Below are 17,734 nucleotides of genomic sequence, written 5' to 3'. Positions count from 1 at the left end.
ATCTTCAGGCAAGCTTTGTTAGAGTACAAACAAGGTATCACTAGACTGTGTTGCCTTTGTTTATGCTGCATTTGTTTAACAGTGGAAGGATGTGTTTTTAACTATCTAAAGGTGTGTTGTGTTTGTTTCACCTTGCCTGCCATAGGCACCTGATTGGCCTGGCAAAAAGTTGAATGGCCAATAGTTAGCAGAGAAAGGACAGGTGGGCCTGGCAGGCAGAAAGAATAAATAGGAGAAGAAATCTAGGCTCCTAGAGAAGAATGAGAGAAGATGAAGGGAGAGAACAAGGAGAGGGACATGCCAGGGGCAAGAAGTCAGGCGATCACCAGCCAGACAGACACAAGAAGCATTAAAATAAGATATACAGAAGGAAAGAAAACTAAACAGCCCTGAGGCAAAAAGTAGATAAACAGGTTAATTTAAGTTAAAAGAGCTAGCCAGAAATGAGCCTGTAGTGATATATTATTTATTATCTAATAAAGTCACTGAAGATCACAATGCAAAACTCCCACAGGCATAGAAGCTGGGCAGTGGTGGCACACACCTTTAATCCCAGGACTCAAGAGACAGAGGCAGATGGATCTCTATGAGTTCCAGACCACCCAGGGCTACATGACAGTGAATCAGTCTAAAAGAAATAGCTCATGCCTTTAATCCCAGCACTATAGAGGTACATAAGATAGGAGCAGGGCATTCAGTCAGTCTTGGGCAATTAGTCTCTAGCCATGATGAGTTCAGGATCACCTCAGCCCTGATAGAGGTAAGAGCTCTCTGGTAGTTTGACTGCTTAGCTTCCCTGACCTTCAGCTTGAACCCCACTATCTGTCTCTAGGTTTTTATTATTCATACTTCATGAGTCTAAGCTAGGCCAAGCTTTCATAATTAATAAGAAGTCTGTCATTATTTGAGAGCTGGCAGTCCAAAGCCCTGCTGACTACACTGCATTGTTTGCCTTCTGTAAACTGCTTTGCAACTATGCATGATTTTACTCCTTAAAAGGGTCCAAGAAATGGATTTGGGGCTACTCTCCTTAACCTGACTTAGAAGGCCATTGCTGGCCAGCTCTTGGCCAGCAATAAAATCAAGCTTGCTTCAAATGTGGCTCAAAATTGTGATAATGATCTTATTCTTCCCCAGTGTGATTAACATTTCCCTCAGCTGTTTCTCACTTTTCCACTACATAGTAATAAAAAGGCATTTCATCCCCTTTCCCATACCATAACAGTTTGCAGAAGGCAGCTGTTGATACCTCATAGTCCATTTCCTAGTCTTATCTCACCTGCACAGCACTAGCATCTCCCAGGCATTCCAAAGCAAAAGGTCAAGGTTCCTTAAGGGATGCCTAGCCCATACTAAGTTGCTTTAGTCATCACAGGGACCTAAGTAAACTATTACTCATATCTAAGCACTCTTGACACATGAATAAATAAAAGATCCAGAGACTGATATTGGAGTTCAAACTTCAAGATGAAGATCAGAAAAGCAAATGGCCACTAGTTTCTTGCCTCTATCTCAAGCTAAATGGGCTGATCCTGTCTCCACGAGTTCTCACCAAACCTTAGGCTGTAACCTCTCCTCAACGTGACTGGAGAGTGAATGCCTCATACTGAGATCTTGCTACTGTTTTATATACTTCCCTAATGTTGGGATTAAAGGCATGAGCTAGAATTCTTTTAGACTGATTCATTCTTATGTAAATCTGGGTGGCCTTGGATTTATAGAGATCTGTCTACCTTTTAATCCTGAGTCCTAGGATTAAAGATGTGCACCACTACATCCTAGCTTCTGGCCTTCGGGATTAAAGGTGTGTATCACCACTGCCTGATCTCTATAGCTTGAGGCTAACTCTGCGTTTCCTCAATCAAGCTTTAATAAATCATAATATATCACTACACACTCTAATGACTGAGATGAAGTAATTCATTTTTGAGAAGCCAAAACCACAGTGCCATCAGGTTTGGGCTGGCAGTCACATCCTCACATTTGTCTGTATACCACGTACATGCCTCATGCTCCAGGTCAGAAGAGGGCATTCAATCCCCTGGAACTGAAATCACAGTTGTGACCCACCTTGTGAGTACTGGGATTTGAACCCTGGAAGACTACCCAGTGCTCTTAAATGCTGACCATCTCTCCAGACACCCAATATTATTTCTGAGACAGGGCCTTATTATGTAGCTTTGATTGGCTTAGGTTTCAGGTAGAATTGGCCATAAAAACACAGAGATTCATCTGCCTTAGCTGCCTGAGTTCTGGGATTAAAGGTATGTGCTACCACAGCCAACTGTTTTACAAGTTTTTTAAATGAATGATATATATGTGTGTGTGTATTAAATAAGATTACCTTTAAAAATTGGAGAAAACATAAATAAAGTTGATATTACTACTTGGACACAGGTTTAAGCCAATAGGTCTTTATTAGTTGGTCTGCATGGTCTGCAACTACAATGGGTATTCAGGGCCCTGGTACAGTCCTGAGCCTTTCAGAAGGTGAGCTTTTAAACACAAAAGCTATACCCTGAGTTGACACACCTTAGTTAGCAAGGACAGTTAGCCAGAAATGGAACTACAGCAGCCAAAAAGCAAGGTGAGTACAAATATAGGGACTTGCCCAGTCTCTCCCCCTCTCTCCCTCCCTCTGTCACCTCTGGTGGGGGTGGGGAGTCTGCTATCTATGTACATGCTGGGTTTCAAGGCCTGAATGGTGTTTCCTTTATGTCATTAGTTGTGCTAAGGTCTGGGAGTGTGGCAACTATCTCATGTAACCCGGATGGACTTCACTAAAGTGTTCTTTAACTCCTGATGCTCTTGCTTCTATCATAGGTTCTGAGTTCTGGAATTATGGCTGCACCACCTCCATACCTGACCCCTTGGAGATAAGGTCTATGTATCACTGGTTCTCAGAGACCCAGACCAATCCAAGGAGCCGACACACCTCTGATGCAAAAGCAAAGGTTTCTTTTTATTGTTCAAGCTGGCCAGCTTGGATCTCACTCCATGGCGGGGTAATGAGATGCCAACCAGCCATAAAGAGAACCTGTTAAAGGGGAAGACCATAAGGTTGAAGGCCACAAATTTCAGAGTTTCCATGGTTACTTAAGGTCATACAAACTACAGAGTAAGGCAGTAACTATGAATTTGAAGCCAGATACATTTGAGTAAGATAATATGACAGGGCAGGGGGTTGTAGGGTTACAGAGTCACAGGGTCTATCAGTTATCCCATGGGCCAAGGGATCTTTACAACCCTATGACCAGCAATTAGCAGACACAGAAATGTTGACCCAAATGGTGGAGGGTCCCCTCCCCTTCTGAGATCCAGGCTCAGGTGCCAGCCACAGCATTCCTTTTGTTTTGTTTTGGGGGAGGGAAGTGTTGTTGTTATTTGTTTGGTTTTTCGAGATAGGGTTTCTCTGTGTCTTTGGAAGCTGTCCTGGAACTAGCTCTTGTAGACCAGGCTGTTCTCTAACTCGCAGAGATCCGCCTGCCTCTGCCTCCCGGGTGTTAGGATTAAAGGCGTGTGCCACCACCGCCTGGCCAGGGCCCAAGTTTTTAAACTTTTAATTTTTCTCAGTTGTCCTGGAACTCAATATGTAGACTAGGGTGGCCTTAAACCTACAGAAATGTAGCCGGGCGGTGGTGGTGCACGCCTTTAATCCCAGCACTGGGTAGGCAGAGGCAGGCGGATCTCTGTGAGTTTGAGGCTGGGCTGGACCGACAGCCTCGAAAACAATACAGAGAAACCCTGTCTGGTAGAAAAAAAAAAAAAACCTACAGAAATGTACCTGCCAAGGGCTGGGATTAAAGGTATGCGCCACCACACATGGTGAGTAGACATAATTATATCCATTTTACAAAAGAAAACACCAAAGGTCAGGTGTTTAGAAAACATATCTAGTATCTCACTGCAGTGAAAAGCCAGACATATCCCACCCAGAACGCTTATTTCCAAACCCAAAGCTTATAGTTAATTAATGCAGTCACAGTAACAAGTTAAAGAATGCACAGCTTGCCAGGCGGTGGTGGCCCAGTCTTTAATCCCAGCACTAGGTAGGCAGAGACAGGCAGAACTCTGTGAGTTTGAGACCAGTCTGGTCTAGTTCCAGGACTGCCTCCAAAGCCACAGAGATACTTGAGAGGCAGACATAGGTGGACTTCTGAGTTCGAGGCCAGCCTGGTGTACACAGCGAGTTCCAGGACACAGGACAGCCAGAGGTACATAGAGAAATCCTGTCTTTAAAAACAAAAACCAGTCCTTGAGGTGGGGGAAGAGAGCTGAGCTAGGGCAACACCAGAAACGCTAGACGTAATAAAACACCAAAGCACCAGATTTACAGAACCGGGATACTGAAGCTTGCGAGCTGGACAAATCTCCCGGGCTTGTTCCCCAACGGAAGTGGCTGTCGCCCTGCTGTGCACCCAGGCTTGCCGGGCTTGCAGGGGTGACCTCAGCCCCCAGCCTGCGCTGCCCTTTTTAGGGCTCTCCCGCTTCCCACCTGCCGGAAGAGCCTGGCGCCAAAAACCACCTTAATTAACCCTCCTATATGTGTCTCCGGCTTTTTCCGGAGCCGTCAACTCTTTGACCGCTTATCAATCACAGCCTCGGCCTCCCGCTGATTCAGCCAGTGACTTTCTCTTCCCCAAGAACACGGACTTTCCATCTTAATTCCCCCTCACAGGTCGAGTCACCCCGATAAGGACGCTGGACGTTAAACAAAATAACCCATGAATATCCCAGAGTTCCTCAACCAAGACGCTTCAGGGTGGACCACCGTGACAAACACAAGGCTTTTCTCCGCCCAGTCACAGACGGCAACCTCGTGACTCTGAGCACAGCACGAGACAGCCTGTGGGAGCATGGAGGCGGAGCCGCAGGCTCAGGCTCCCTAAATTGACGCCAATCGCCCGCGCGTGCGCAGTGTCTCGCCCCGGGATCTCCTTCCCGCCGCTCACACTAGGAAGCCCAACGCCAAATCTGTCCCCGCGTAGCCGCCGCCGCCGGAGCGTCCGCCCAGCCCGAGGCGCGCCTGCGCACGTCCCCACGCACGCTCCGGCGTACGGCGGCGGCCAGGGGTCGCGAGCCGGTGGAAGACCCGCGCGCGCGGAGCAGCCCGGGGAGTCGGCGCTTCTTTCCCTCCCTCCCCCCCCCACTCCCCTCCCCGTTCCCTTCCCCCCCTCCCCAAGAATGTTCCGCTACGAGGTGAGTGGCTGCGACCGGAAGTGACCCCTCCCTCGCCCGCGCGCCCCTTTTTCCTCCGCCGCCCGCCGCGTGGGTCCTGTTCCGCTGAGGAGGGGGCAGGGCGCGGGTGGCTGGGGACCCCGCCTCGGCCGTGGGGCTCTGACGGGACCCGGCGCGGACCGCGGGGCTGGGGGGGGCGGGACTGGCGAGAGCCGGCCGCTGGTTGCGGCGGGGAGGGCCCGTTAAGTGCGGTAACCTGACCCTACACTTGCGCCTCGGCTCCCGGAGCTGCCGAGGAGATTAACAGCGCTCCTACCCGGTGACTTTTCCTGAGGCAAAACCCACGGGGGGGAATGCCCACGGAGGTTTTTCCCGCCCTGCACCCGGAATCCCGTCACCCTTGTTACACACACCCGGGGCTGTGCACGCGGGCAGCCGTCAGGTGGAGGGGCCGGGACTGGCCTTTTGGCTGAGACTTATCTAATCGGCTCGGGAAGAAGGGCTCCGAGTGGGGAGGGGGGCGTGTCCAGCAGAAGTTTCTTCTGGATGAGTGGAGGAAAAGTGGGTTTGGTGACGTTGCCCAGCGAATGTAGCTGTCTGCTGACCGTCACCCACTGCTGTGTGACCTTGAGCAACTCCTAATCTTGGGACGAAACATTCTGGGTTTAGAGTCGGACTAGGGGAATCCTTACAGAGTCATCCTGATTAGGTCAAGTATATGCGATTGTGATTTTGTAGAGAGTTGCTAGAAGTTACTTCTGGTGTGGAGGCAGTTGGAGGGCTGGCTCTGTGCAAGTTTGAGAGGACCGTAGCCTGGGTGGAAGGGGCTTTAAAAGTTCCTGGATGAGATACATCACAAGCCGTCCCACTGGAGTGTGGAATTCCAATTTGGAATCTTTGAACACTGAAAACAGTAGGATACTTGATTTTTACATTCTGTCTTAACTCACTGTGTAAACATGAAGAGAGGTGATGGGATACAGGGATTACAAATTGGCCGAAGCAGCAGTGGTGCACGCCTTCAATCCCAGCACTCAGGAGGCAGAGGCGGGTCTACAGAGCGAGTTCCAGACATGCAGAGATGGTACACAGAGAAACCCAGTCTCAAAACAAAACAGAGCTGCCAGAAGCAAAGAAAACTTGGTAAACTGAATATAGACTGAAGTGGGAGAAACGATTGATTGAAAGTAGAATACACTGAGCTGATTTGATGACCTCACTGGAAGGTGAGGCAGGAGGATCAGCAGTTCTAAGCCAGCATGTGCCTGAAGAAATAGTAGGACATAACACAAGATATGGTGATTCTAGCTTTTATTCAGCATTCTACAATCATTGCCTCGTTTGATCTTCACACAGATTTCTTTGAATCAAGTTGTATTTGGCTCAAAATGACAGCTTAAGGCATTATGGTTTAGTGCCAAGCACAGAACTTGAGACATAAGTAGGCCCTCGAACAGTATATGGCTGAATTAATTTGAAAAGTGAGTTGTTGGAGTTGGAGAGATGGCTCAGCTGTTAAGAGTGCTGGCTGAGCCGGGCGGTGGTGGCGCATGCCTTTAATCCCAGCACTCGGGAGGCAGAGGCAGGCGGATCTCTGTGAGTTCGAGGCCAGCCTGGTCTACAAGAGCTAGTTCCAGGACAGCCTCCAAAGCCACAGAGAAACCCTGTCTCGAAAATCAAAAAAAAGAGCGCTGGCTGCTCTTCTGGAGGAGATCAGCATCCACATGGCAGCTCACAACGTTTGTAACTCCATCATATCCAGGTGCCTACACGTATGCCCTGGCACCCTTAAACAGATATACATGCAGGCAAAACACCAGTGCACATAAAATAAAGATAAATTACTGAAAATTTTTAGAAGTTAGTGCCTGTGATTAGGCAATTTTGTAAGAGTAGAGCAAGAACCCATGATTGTTTTTCTAATGCTTAGCTGAATTGTGGGTGAAAATGTTTTGAGTTCTGCATTCTGGCTAGAGGTTAGTTCCACAGGAAAGAGGAAGAAAGATGGAACGATTTCAAAAGGTTGGGAGGGCTGGAGAGATGACTCAGAGGTTAAGAACACTAGCAGCTCTTCTAAAGGTCCTGAGTTCAATTCCCAGCAACCACATGTTAGCTCACAACCACCTATGATGAGATCTGGTGCCCTCTAATGGCAGACATAAAAAAAATCTTTTTTAAAAATTCAAAGGATTGGGAAAACCACATGGATATAGTGAAGAAAATGTAATATTTTTGAAAAATCTATATGAAACTATCTTGACATTTATAATTACCATTGTCTCAGCCAGTGGTATAAAGGAATCGTATGCTTATCTACAAAAAGTCTTTTAAGATGTTATAGTCATTAAAAAGAACCAGTATTAGGACTGCATAGATGTTATGAAAAGTTAAGTGTCTTTCTCTTTTTTATAGTCTCTAGAGGAGTGTCCTCTAGATGAAGATGAAGATGCATTTCAAGGCCTGGGAGAAGAAGATGAAGAAATTGATCAATTCAATGATGATACATTTGGGTCGGGTGCAGTTGGTAAGTAACATCTTTCTTTTTATGGTATCTGTTGTCTTTTTTTTTTTTTTTTTTTTTTTTGGCTTTTTGAGACAGGGTTTCTCTGTAGCTTCGGAGGCTGTCCTGGAACTCACTTTGTAGACCAAGCTGGCCTCGAACTCACAGAGATCCGAGTGCCTCTGCCTCCCGAGTGCTGGGATTAAAGGCGTGCGCCACCACGCCCGGCTGGTATCTGTTGTCTAATCAGGTGCTTTAGTCTTAGTAAAGTCAGCCTCTGATTTAAAGTTTTGTGTATTCTGTGTGTGTATGCCTGTGAGTGTGGGTAAGCTTGTGCTGGTGCTGCCTTGTAGAGGTCAGAGGACACCTTTCAGGAGTTGGTTCTCACATTCCACCTTGTTGAGAAAGGATCTCTCTTGTTTCTGCCCTGGAGCTACATATTCCAGACTAGGTGGCCCAGGGATTGAAGTTATTCTTGTGTCTCCACCTCCTGTCTCAAAGTAGGAATGTTGGGATTACAGATGTGTACCCAGTGTATCCAGCTGTGCTCTGGGATTCAGACGTGTGCATGACCCAGTTCTGTTCTTTATATAATAGTACAACTTTCGCTCAGTCATAGTAGTTTATCTTCTGTTCTGCTCACCTGGGCCTCTTTGTCTTACCTATAATAACAGGTATTATCAATACATTGTAGCTCTAGGTTGCCAGTATAAGGAATTTAAATAATTAGAAAAGTAGACATATAAATGATGTTGAAAATAATTATAGATAAAGGGAGTGCTTGTAGAACATTCAAGGAAAACTGACTTGCAGAAAATTCAGTTTCTATGTAAGACATTTTTAAAATTCAGACTACCAGTCAAGTGGAGGAAGGGGGGAAGATCTTGAGTTCTAGGCTTTTTTCTTCTATATAAGAACACAAACCCTGTCTCAAAAAGGGGGGAAACATTCTAGGCCCATCGCTGGTATGTTGCATAATAATTTGTTACCTCAAGTTTCTTCAGTACAATAAAAAATCATTCTATATAAAGAATTTTGGTGATAGGATGTCTTCATAAGTTAATGAAAGTATTTAGAACAAGTTTAGAGAAAGTAAACAAACAAGCTAAAGTTTATGCTTTAAAAAAACAAGTAGAGTACACAGATGAGAACATGAATGTAGGTATTCTTGCTTTGGCTGTTGGAATGCAGCAGTAGCAGTGTTTAGATTGGGGTGTGTGTAAATATTTGTGATTTCTTTGGAATTACCGAAGTTCAGTCTGTACAAGTGTTCCAAGTTAAATAATAAGAAAACCAGGAAAAATACAGCAGTAGTGGATGATTCTAAGGTGTTCAGTGTCAAAAAGCTCTAAAAATGTTACGGTGGTTACTGGTTTTGCAATAATTAAAACAGCTTAAATTCTGCAAAACTCAAGAGTTGAATGAAATGGGAAAAATGGAAAGGTTTGCTTTTGTCATTTACAAAATTCAGTAGAAAACCAAAATTGTCACAAAGGAGAGCAACAAGAAATATGCTGAAAGTAGAAGCAATGCTTAGTAGAGAAGGGAATTAAAGAGCTTTTGGAGGATAGCCAGAGTTCAGGAGATGAGATTGTCCAGGAGAATGACATGATCCAAGATGCTGTTGTCTGTCTCCATGGAGATAGCAAAGGAGACTATGTAGAATAGAATCACAAGCACTGAGAAGTCATAGGAATTGCAAATCATATTTAGGAGGTAGTTTAGCAGTAACTCCTAAAATACAATAGAAGCTGCAGACAGTGTATACTTCTCTCTAGATTTTTCTATTCTTTACTAGATTTCTATTGTTTCTAGATTTACTAAGATGAGACAGCATAGTAATATGTTCTCAATTTTGAACCTTGACAGTGATTTTTGCCTTCTCACTGACATTCAGATTTTTGACAGTATCCCCCTTCTCCCCACCCCTTACTTTTTTTTTTCTTTGCTGTCACAAGATAGGAACACTGACTTGAAAAGGATACTAGTATATATAGAACTATTTTATGTGATCAGGTAAAGGTTCTTGGGGTACATAGTAGAAGAGCAGTTGGTAGAATTTAGAGGCAGCAAGGTAACATGACTAGCTTACTTTGCATTTGAGAACAGAAGGGTGACTAAGGACTTCTTTGCCAATGAAGATTACAATAGAGAAGACTTTCCAAAGGTCTTCCTTCTCTTTCCATTCAGAGTTTGATATGCTGGAATTGTAAACTGAAATTCTTAATTCCTTTACAACATCATTGTGATGGAAAAAAATTGCTAAGTTGATCTGTAACTTCTTTGAAAAAAAAATTATAGATACACACAGATGATATAGAGTTTAAACCACTGGGTGAAATATTGATTTGATGATTTGTAATTCATGGAGTTAGCGCCTTGAATAATACCTGGCAACAAAAGTTCTGATGTCACCTTTCTGTAAGAAACCTAACCTTTGTCTTCTGCATAAAAAAAAAGTTTGCATCATCTCAGAGCAGCAAATGGTATTAAGTAATCCCTATCCATTCTCTAAAAATAAAAGCTTAAACTTACCTGGTGGTCATAGACTCCATTCTTGATAGTTAATGTATATTATTAATCTTTACAGCAGTGTTTGTTTTCCCTGTACTAGGGATTGAACAAATGCCTCACAGACTGAGTGCTGTGCCACTGAGCTATATCCCCAGCCCCAATATTGTACTGATTTTAACAGCTAAGTACAGTGACCAAGGGGTTCAGAAACTATAAATAAAATTAGTGCGACCTACTGGTTGTAGTACAAGGATATTTGGAAATCTACTTTTATTTGGAAGAGCTCCTTGTTTCTTCTCCCCTTTTCTCATTAGCATAGACTCGGTGACTTAGATGATTTCTACTTTTTGTTTTTGTTTAGAAATAGCTTAAAGATGGCCTTCAAGTGTGGTAAAAGTTTATGGAAAGAGTTCATTCAGGGTTTACAAGTTAATTAAGTAGAAGAATGTCTCCTTCCTTATTATTCTTATCTACTTGACCAATGGTATACTTAGGTCAAACATTGGCATATAGCTAAGCAACTGTAATTTTAATTTGTGTTCGTTTTAGTTCATTTGTGTGTGCCTGTTGTGTGTGAAGGTGCTTATGTGGTTTGAGTTTTTAATTTCACTTTTTATCATGTGTTTTTTCTATGGTGTGCATGTGTTTTCTTGTCTGCATGTGTGAGGGTGTGTGCAGAGGCCAGATGTTAATGTCAGGTGACTTCCTCAATCACCCTCTCACTTCATTTACTGAGACAGGGTCTCTGGCTGAATCCAGAATTTGGTTCTTCTAGCCAATTTGGTGCCAGGATTCCTCCCCATCCCCAACATCCCAGCCCACCCAGCTTCTGTACCACTGGGATTACAGATGGGACACCCACACAGGTTTTTATGTAGATGGTAGAGATTTGAACTCTTGACCTCATGCTTGTGTGGCAAGTGCTGTATCCACTGAGTCATCTCTCCAATTCAGTTACCCATTTTTGTTTGTTTGTTTGCTTGCTTACTTGTGGTTGTTTTAATTTATTTTTATTTTATGTTCATTAGTGTTTTGCCTGCATGTCTGTGTGTGAGGGTGTCAGAAGCCCTGGAACTAGAGTTAGAGATGGGTGTGAGCAGCCATGTGGGTTCTGGAAATTGAATCCGAATCCTCTGGAAGAGCACCATCTCTCCATTCCCAGTTACCCTTTTCTTAATGTTTCATGATTAGCCACTTGAATTCTATAATTTTATCTTTTATTTATATATATACTTATAAATTTATTATATATATTTACAAGTAAAATAAAATTTTATGTGTATTTTCAAAATGGGGTTTCTCTGTATAGCCCTGACTGTCCTGGAACTGGGTCTACCAGGCTGGCCTTGGACTCAGAGATCCACCTGCCTCTGCCTCCTGAGTGCTGAGATTAAAGGTGTGTGCCACCACCACCCAGCTAAATTCTGTAATTTTTATCTAAATTCTTTTTTTCCCTTTGAGCACAACATGGTATCTCTCAGAGTGTCTCATAATAAAATGGCTCCTTAAATTCATTTCTATAAGATGACACTTCAAGAAAAAGTGTCACTTGACCATGCATTTACTTAAGGGACTGAAAACCCCACATGAAAGATGGTGTATGTTTAGAGGCATGGATATGTTTACAACTCTTTCCTCCAAGCCTTTCCTAGTGATATAAAGTAATCCACAATTTTTTGTTTGTTTTAGTTTGATTTTGGTTTTTGAAACAGGGTTTCTCTGTGTAATAGTTCTGACTGTCCTGGAACTCACCCTGTAGACCAGACTAGCTAGCCTCCAACTGACAGAGATTTGCCTGCCTCTGCCTCTGGGATTAAAGGCATGCACCATCCATCACACTGCCCCAAATGATCTACAACTTTTTAAAATTTTACTTAAGTCCTCTGTTGACTTTATGCCAGAAGATGGCATCAGATCCCACCATAGATGGTTATGAGCCACTGGGAATTGAATTCAGGACCTCTGGAAGAGCAGTCAGTGCTCTTAATCCCTGAGCCATCTCTACAGCTCCCATGACCCCCACATCATTTTAAGGACACATTAAGAAGACTATTATGTTCAAATCTTTCACAGAGTTCTGAAAGAGCAGGTCTTGAGTCCTTTGACACTAAAATCTTGAATTTGAAAGTCCTACCTGCTTTGCTTTTTGGATCATTAGTATTATAGAGGTGATACATTTCTATTTGATAAATAGTAAGTTTTGAGTACATAACCTGACCCTAAAAGCGAGTTAGCCTATGTAAATACTTAAGATTCTAAGGTATGCATCATCCTGGGAATGTTTTTCACTAGGCAATAAGCTAAATTAGTATGTTGATAGAATGGGATCATATATAGTCGTAAGAAGAATGAGGAAAAACAGCTTTTTTTTTTTTTTTTTTTTTTTTTTTGGTTTTTCGAGACAGGGTTTCTCTGTGGCTTTGGAGGCTGTCCTGGAACTGGCTTGGTAGTCCAGGCTGGCCTCGAACTCACAGAGATCCGCCTGCCTCTGCCTCCCTAGTGCTGGGATTAAAGGCGTGAGCCACCAACGCCCGGCCCGAAAAGCAGCTATTAATATGTATGTATTTATACTCGAAAAGATATCTAAGGTACATTATACAGAGAGAGTTAAAATCTTGGCTCTCTTGTCATCTTCACAGTGTGGCCTGTCTTTGGCCATCTATTTAATTACATTTTCAGTCTACTTTTCTTCCATGTTCCCATAGACTTTTCTTATAATGCAGTGTGTTGTTTGCTTATTCATTGTGTTTATTTCCTTTATCTGTGTTCCTGTTTGAATCAAGGCTATGTGAGGGTAGTATCCCTGTTGTGTACATTGGATCCGGTGTTCCTAAAACAGTCCTTGTCATACAGTAGAGGCTTTAAAAATACCAGATGAAATAAATAGATTCAAAGGCTTAGATTCTTAGTGGTTTTCGCCCTTTCATGCAGTTCTCCATGTTGTGACCCCAACCATAAAATTATTCTCATTACTACGTAATAACTGTAATTTTGCTACTGTTACGAATTATATTGTAAGTATTTTTGGAGATAGGTTTGCCAAAGAGTCTGTGGCCCACAGGTTGAGAACTGCTGACTTAAAAGAAGATGGCAGTTAAAATTTAAGAGAAAATCTTGTGTTAGTAGTATAGGTTTTTACTTTTTCCAGAAGTTTCAGGTTTTGCCTGAAACAGCTTCAAATCTCAAAGCTAGTAGTGTACCCAAAATAGTATAAAGATCTATCACCAGTTTAGAAGTCAGTTTCAGACTGGTATTCAGACACTGTTAATACTTTAAACTGTTGATCCAAAAGCTTGTTTTTTTAGAGAGAGAGTATGTGTGTGTGTGCACAGGTGTGTCTGTATACCCACATGTGTGTCCAGGTGTGTGCTCTTTTGTGTGTGTGGAGGCCAAAGCAGGTGTCAGATCCCTTGGAGCTGGTGTGCCAGGCATCTGCAGGTCCCCTGGCTTGTTATGCAGGTGCTAGGATCCAAACTCCAGTCTTCATGATTGTACAGCAGGTACTATTATCCACTAAGCCATTTCTCCCAACCCCCAGAACTTGTATTTTATTCCTAATAATAATGCTTTTTTTTTCTTTTTAATAGTGGAAAGTTCACTTCATATATACCACGTGTGCTTACAGAAATGCCATAAAACCCTTTTGTTATAGACAGGCAGGAAAGAGAAAGAAAGGAAGGAAGAATTTTTTGAGACAGGGTCTCATTGTGCTACTCTGGCTACTCTGGCACTTGCTATGTAGGCCAAGCTGACAGAGAGCTCACAGACATCTGCCTGCCTCTGCCTCCCGGGTGCTGGGATTAAAGACATGCACCACCCTGTCCAGCTGAGCTACATTTCTTATATGAACTGACCTGTCTTACAGATGATGATTGGCAGGAAGCACATGAGCGCCTGGCTGAGTTGGAAGAGAAGCTACCTGCGGCAGCTGATGAGCAAACAGGCACTAGAGAGAGGGATGAGATGGACTTGTTGGGTGACCATGAGGAGAATCTAGCAGAAAGGCTCAGTAAGATGGTGATTGAAAATGAGCTAGAAGATCCAGCTATCATGAGGGCAGTGCAGACCAGGCCGGTTTCACAAGTAAGTTACTCTGATTTGGGAACTAACAGTAGCTCAGATAATAACAGATTAATAATTAAAGTACTGAGCTTTGTCATTTATTTTCTGTTTAATAACAGAATTATATGTGCCATAGAAAATTATTAATTGGTCAGGTGGGGTGACTTACACATAAAATCCCAGCACCGGGGAGGCTGAGGCATGCAGATCACTGTGGGTTGGAGTTAGCCTAGCTTCTTAGCAAGTTCAAGGACAGTCTGTGCTACAGAATAAGACCCTATCTCGTGAAAGAAAACAGACCAAAAGGTTGATAATTTCTGATGTTAGCAATTTTGTAGCTAAAGTTGAGGAATCGTGTGTATTCTGGGACACTGACTACTTATTCCCAAGTAGTCAAGGTTCAAGTCTGAGAGCCACACTATTCTAGACTCTGTATGTTTCCTTTTTTGGCAGCCTCAACCCAGAAGTCTGAATTCCAGCATCTGGGATGGATCTGAAGTTCTGAGGCGAATCCGTGGACCACTACTTGCTCAGGTATTAAATGCTTCTCTTTGTGTACAATGACTTATATCCACAGATACGTTTTAGCTCCAGTTGTCATCCTTTTCTTACTGTAATAATATAGCATATTAATAATAATATACTGTAATAATACAGAGGTATGTCTCATTCCCCAGTGTTAACCTTGACTGCTTCATCCAGCACTTGACAGTTGTACCTGCTAATGCTCCCTTCTTCAGCTCTCAGTTTAAAAGTTGAAAGGGAGTTGTTAGAGCTCCTAGATGTCCGTGTATGATTTAAGCCAGTTAAATTCTAGGCAAAACTGCAGGTGAGATGTCCCTGATTGTTGGACAGTGGTGGGGTACAAGGCCAAAGGGCTGATTATGAAAGGATAATGTAAAGGAATTTGATGTAAAGTAATTGTGTACTAAAGGATGACTTTTACTGTATATGAGTTAAAATTAAATAAAAATTAAGATAATTTATAAGGTATCTTTGGCATCTGTAGAGACTATTAAAACATTACAAATTAGCTAATTTCTCTGTATGTTTTTTTTTTTACCACTTCCTCAATTAGGAAATGCCTACAGTGTCTGTATTAGAATATGCCTTGCCTCAGAGGCCCCCACAGGGCCCAGAAGATGATCGAGATCTTTCTGAGCGAGCTTTACCAAGGCGGTCTACATCACCTGTCATTGGAAGTCCTCCTGTTAGAGCCGTTCCTATAGGCACCCCACCTAAGCAGATGGCCGTTCCCAGCTTCAACCAACAGGTACTTTTCCTTAACGTTCACAGCCCAAGATATTGGGAATCTGGGCAAAATTATTTGGGATACAGGGAGGCGGGTGGACATTGTGGGTAGGCATTAAAAGAATAGCCAATTAGAGAAAAGTTAGTACAAATGAGACACATTCCCTAATACCATTTGCTGCTGCTGCTTCTGATACCTTTTAACTGAGAGAAAAGAGAGTAGTTAGTCACATTAGTGCATATATCCTTTTCTAAGTGTTTTGCCGGCTGCCGGGTACATTAGCAGAGAGATAACTGAAAGCTGGGGGGTGTGGGAACACTCAGCATTGTCCACATCCCTTTTTACCTTTAAGATATCCCTGCTTTCCCTAGAGCCTGTGCAGTCGTGTTCCATAGACTTTCCTCCACCTGAAACCAGCAGCTGAAAAGGAAGGCCAATTTGGAAGGTATGGGGGGAGGGTGGTGTTGGTATGGCCTAGTTAGGCTCAATATCCTAAGAAATGGTGGAGTCACAATGTATCACAACATTGATGAGCATGGCGGCCATATCACTGAGGCTTCAGAATAGGACTTAGTTAATCCTCCAGCTTTCTTATCATTCCTTGTCCCTCACTATAATCAAAATATATCCTCTTGGAGAAAATTTTCAAGTCAGAATGTCTGCTGGTACTTCCCTCAGATAGCATGGAAGGGTGGGGATACTGGAGAATTAGCTAAATCTTCCTCAGTTAAGACGAAACTGGTTTGTGAGAGGAAGTAACCAAAGGTTCAGTGTTTGAACCCATAGCCAGAGTAATTTGCTTAGAAGTAGGGCTTTGCATTGAGTTCTGTGTCTCTACCGGTACTTGAGGGGAGGGAGTGTAGGAAGGCAAAAGACTGATTTCATTCAATGTAGTTGTGTATATTTGTCTTAATAGATTCTGTGTCCGAAGCCTGTTCATGTACGGCCCCCAATGCCACCACGTTATCCTGCTCCCTATGGTGAGAGGATGTCTCCAAACCAGCTCTGCAGTGTCCCGGTATGTCAACTTTACAAATGTTAATTGTGAACATCATGATCACCTTTAGTATGTAGTAGAGCAGACATTTCCTATATTGTATGTATTGCTTGTAATCTCTCCTTGTTTTCTGGGGTTTGTGGTCCCAAGATCAAAGGACAAAAATTTACTTTGTTTAATGCCACTTTAAGATCCTTTGCTCCACTGGGAATTGCTTTATATGCCTGTAGTCCTAGCACTCAGTAGGCTGAGGCAGAAGGATCCTTAATTCCAGGCTAGCCTGGCCTACATAGTGAGTGGGTTTTAGGCTACCAACTTGAGCTACTTAGCAATACTCTTCTCTCTCAACAAAAGGAAAAGAACACAAAGATTCTAAGTTCATTCCTACTTTCTGCTGCATAAGCCTTTCATCCTAATGCTGTCTTTCCTGTTATATGGAAGTAGTCACTCATAATTTCTAGCCTTCTTTTCTGATACAAGGCTCTCCAGTTTGGAAGTTTTTACATCTAACTTTATGCTAAATTTATATTGAATTTGCCTAATTTACTGATTTGCTTGATCCATAGTATGAACATAATTTCCCTTTTCTGTGTCCTTAGAACTCGTCCCTTCTAGGCCACCCTTTTTCTCCTAGTGTTCCTCCTGTACTCAGTCCCCTGCAGAGAGCACAGCTTCTTGGAGGAGCACAGGTAAGCCTATGGTTAGCCATACCCATAAGGATGATCCTACTATCATAAGATCCATTGCTTGACACCGTTTTCTTGTTAGCCACATCTCCCTACTCCCACCTCCCACTTTGTGATCTCAGTATTTACCTTTTTGGTAGAGCGTGCCTATAATCCCAGCACTTGGAGGGTTGAGTTAGGATCATGTGTTTGAGACCAGCCTGGGCTACACAGGGAGTTCCCAAACAGCCTGGAATATGTAATGAGACCCTGTCACAAAGAGGAGTGGGGCCAGTTGGAATTGCTAATTATATTACATTAAAGATCTTGTTCCTCTTTGCAGCTACAGCCTGGACGGATGTCTCCCAGCCAGTTTGCACGGGTCCCTGGATTTGTTGGTAGCCCCCTGGCTGCCATGAATCCTAAGTTGCTACAAGGGCGAGTTGGGCAGATGCTTCCCCCAGCACCAGGCTTCCGTGCCTTCTTTAGTGCTCCACCTCCTGCTACACCCCCTCCCCAACAGCATCCTCCTGGCCCAATGCCTCACCTGCAAAACCTAAGGTATA

The 17,734-nt window shown here is 43.4% G+C and overlaps 1 protein-coding gene across 2 annotated transcripts in view; it reads left to right on the top strand.

Annotated features, from left to right (window-relative positions):
• Nucleotides 1–4,986: 4,986 nt before the first annotated feature.
• Nucleotides 4,987–17,734, top strand: part of Patl1 (PAT1 homolog 1, processing body mRNA decay factor) — a 33,232-nt gene continuing 20,484 nt past the window's right edge. Inside the window, exons 1-8 of one of the 2 annotated variants that reach the window (XM_040747079.1) lie at nt 4,987–5,199; nt 7,591–7,702; nt 14,058–14,275; nt 14,708–14,788; nt 15,333–15,527; nt 16,423–16,524; nt 17,103–17,192; nt 17,512–17,729. In XM_040747079.1, coding sequence (XP_040603013.1) covers nt 5,185–5,199; nt 7,591–7,702; nt 14,058–14,275; nt 14,708–14,788; nt 15,333–15,527; nt 16,423–16,524; nt 17,103–17,192; nt 17,512–17,729 — 1,031 coding nt within the window. In that variant the 5' untranslated portion in view covers nt 4,987–5,184. Of the gene's footprint in view, nt 5,200–7,590; nt 7,703–14,057; nt 14,276–14,707; nt 14,789–15,332; nt 15,528–16,422; nt 16,525–17,102; nt 17,193–17,511; nt 17,730–17,734 lie in introns of those variants that run through there. The other variant, XM_040747083.1, reaches the window with a different exon arrangement.

The sequence above is a fragment of the Mesocricetus auratus genome, unplaced genomic scaffold (assembly GCF_017639785.1).
Source record: "Mesocricetus auratus isolate SY011 unplaced genomic scaffold, BCM_Maur_2.0 Super-Scaffold_4256, whole genome shotgun sequence".
In the NCBI taxonomy this organism is placed as follows: domain Eukaryota; kingdom Metazoa; phylum Chordata; class Mammalia; order Rodentia; family Cricetidae; genus Mesocricetus; species Mesocricetus auratus.
The sequence above is the reverse complement of the archived record's forward strand: the minus strand, read 5'-3'. Positions and strand labels throughout refer to the sequence as shown.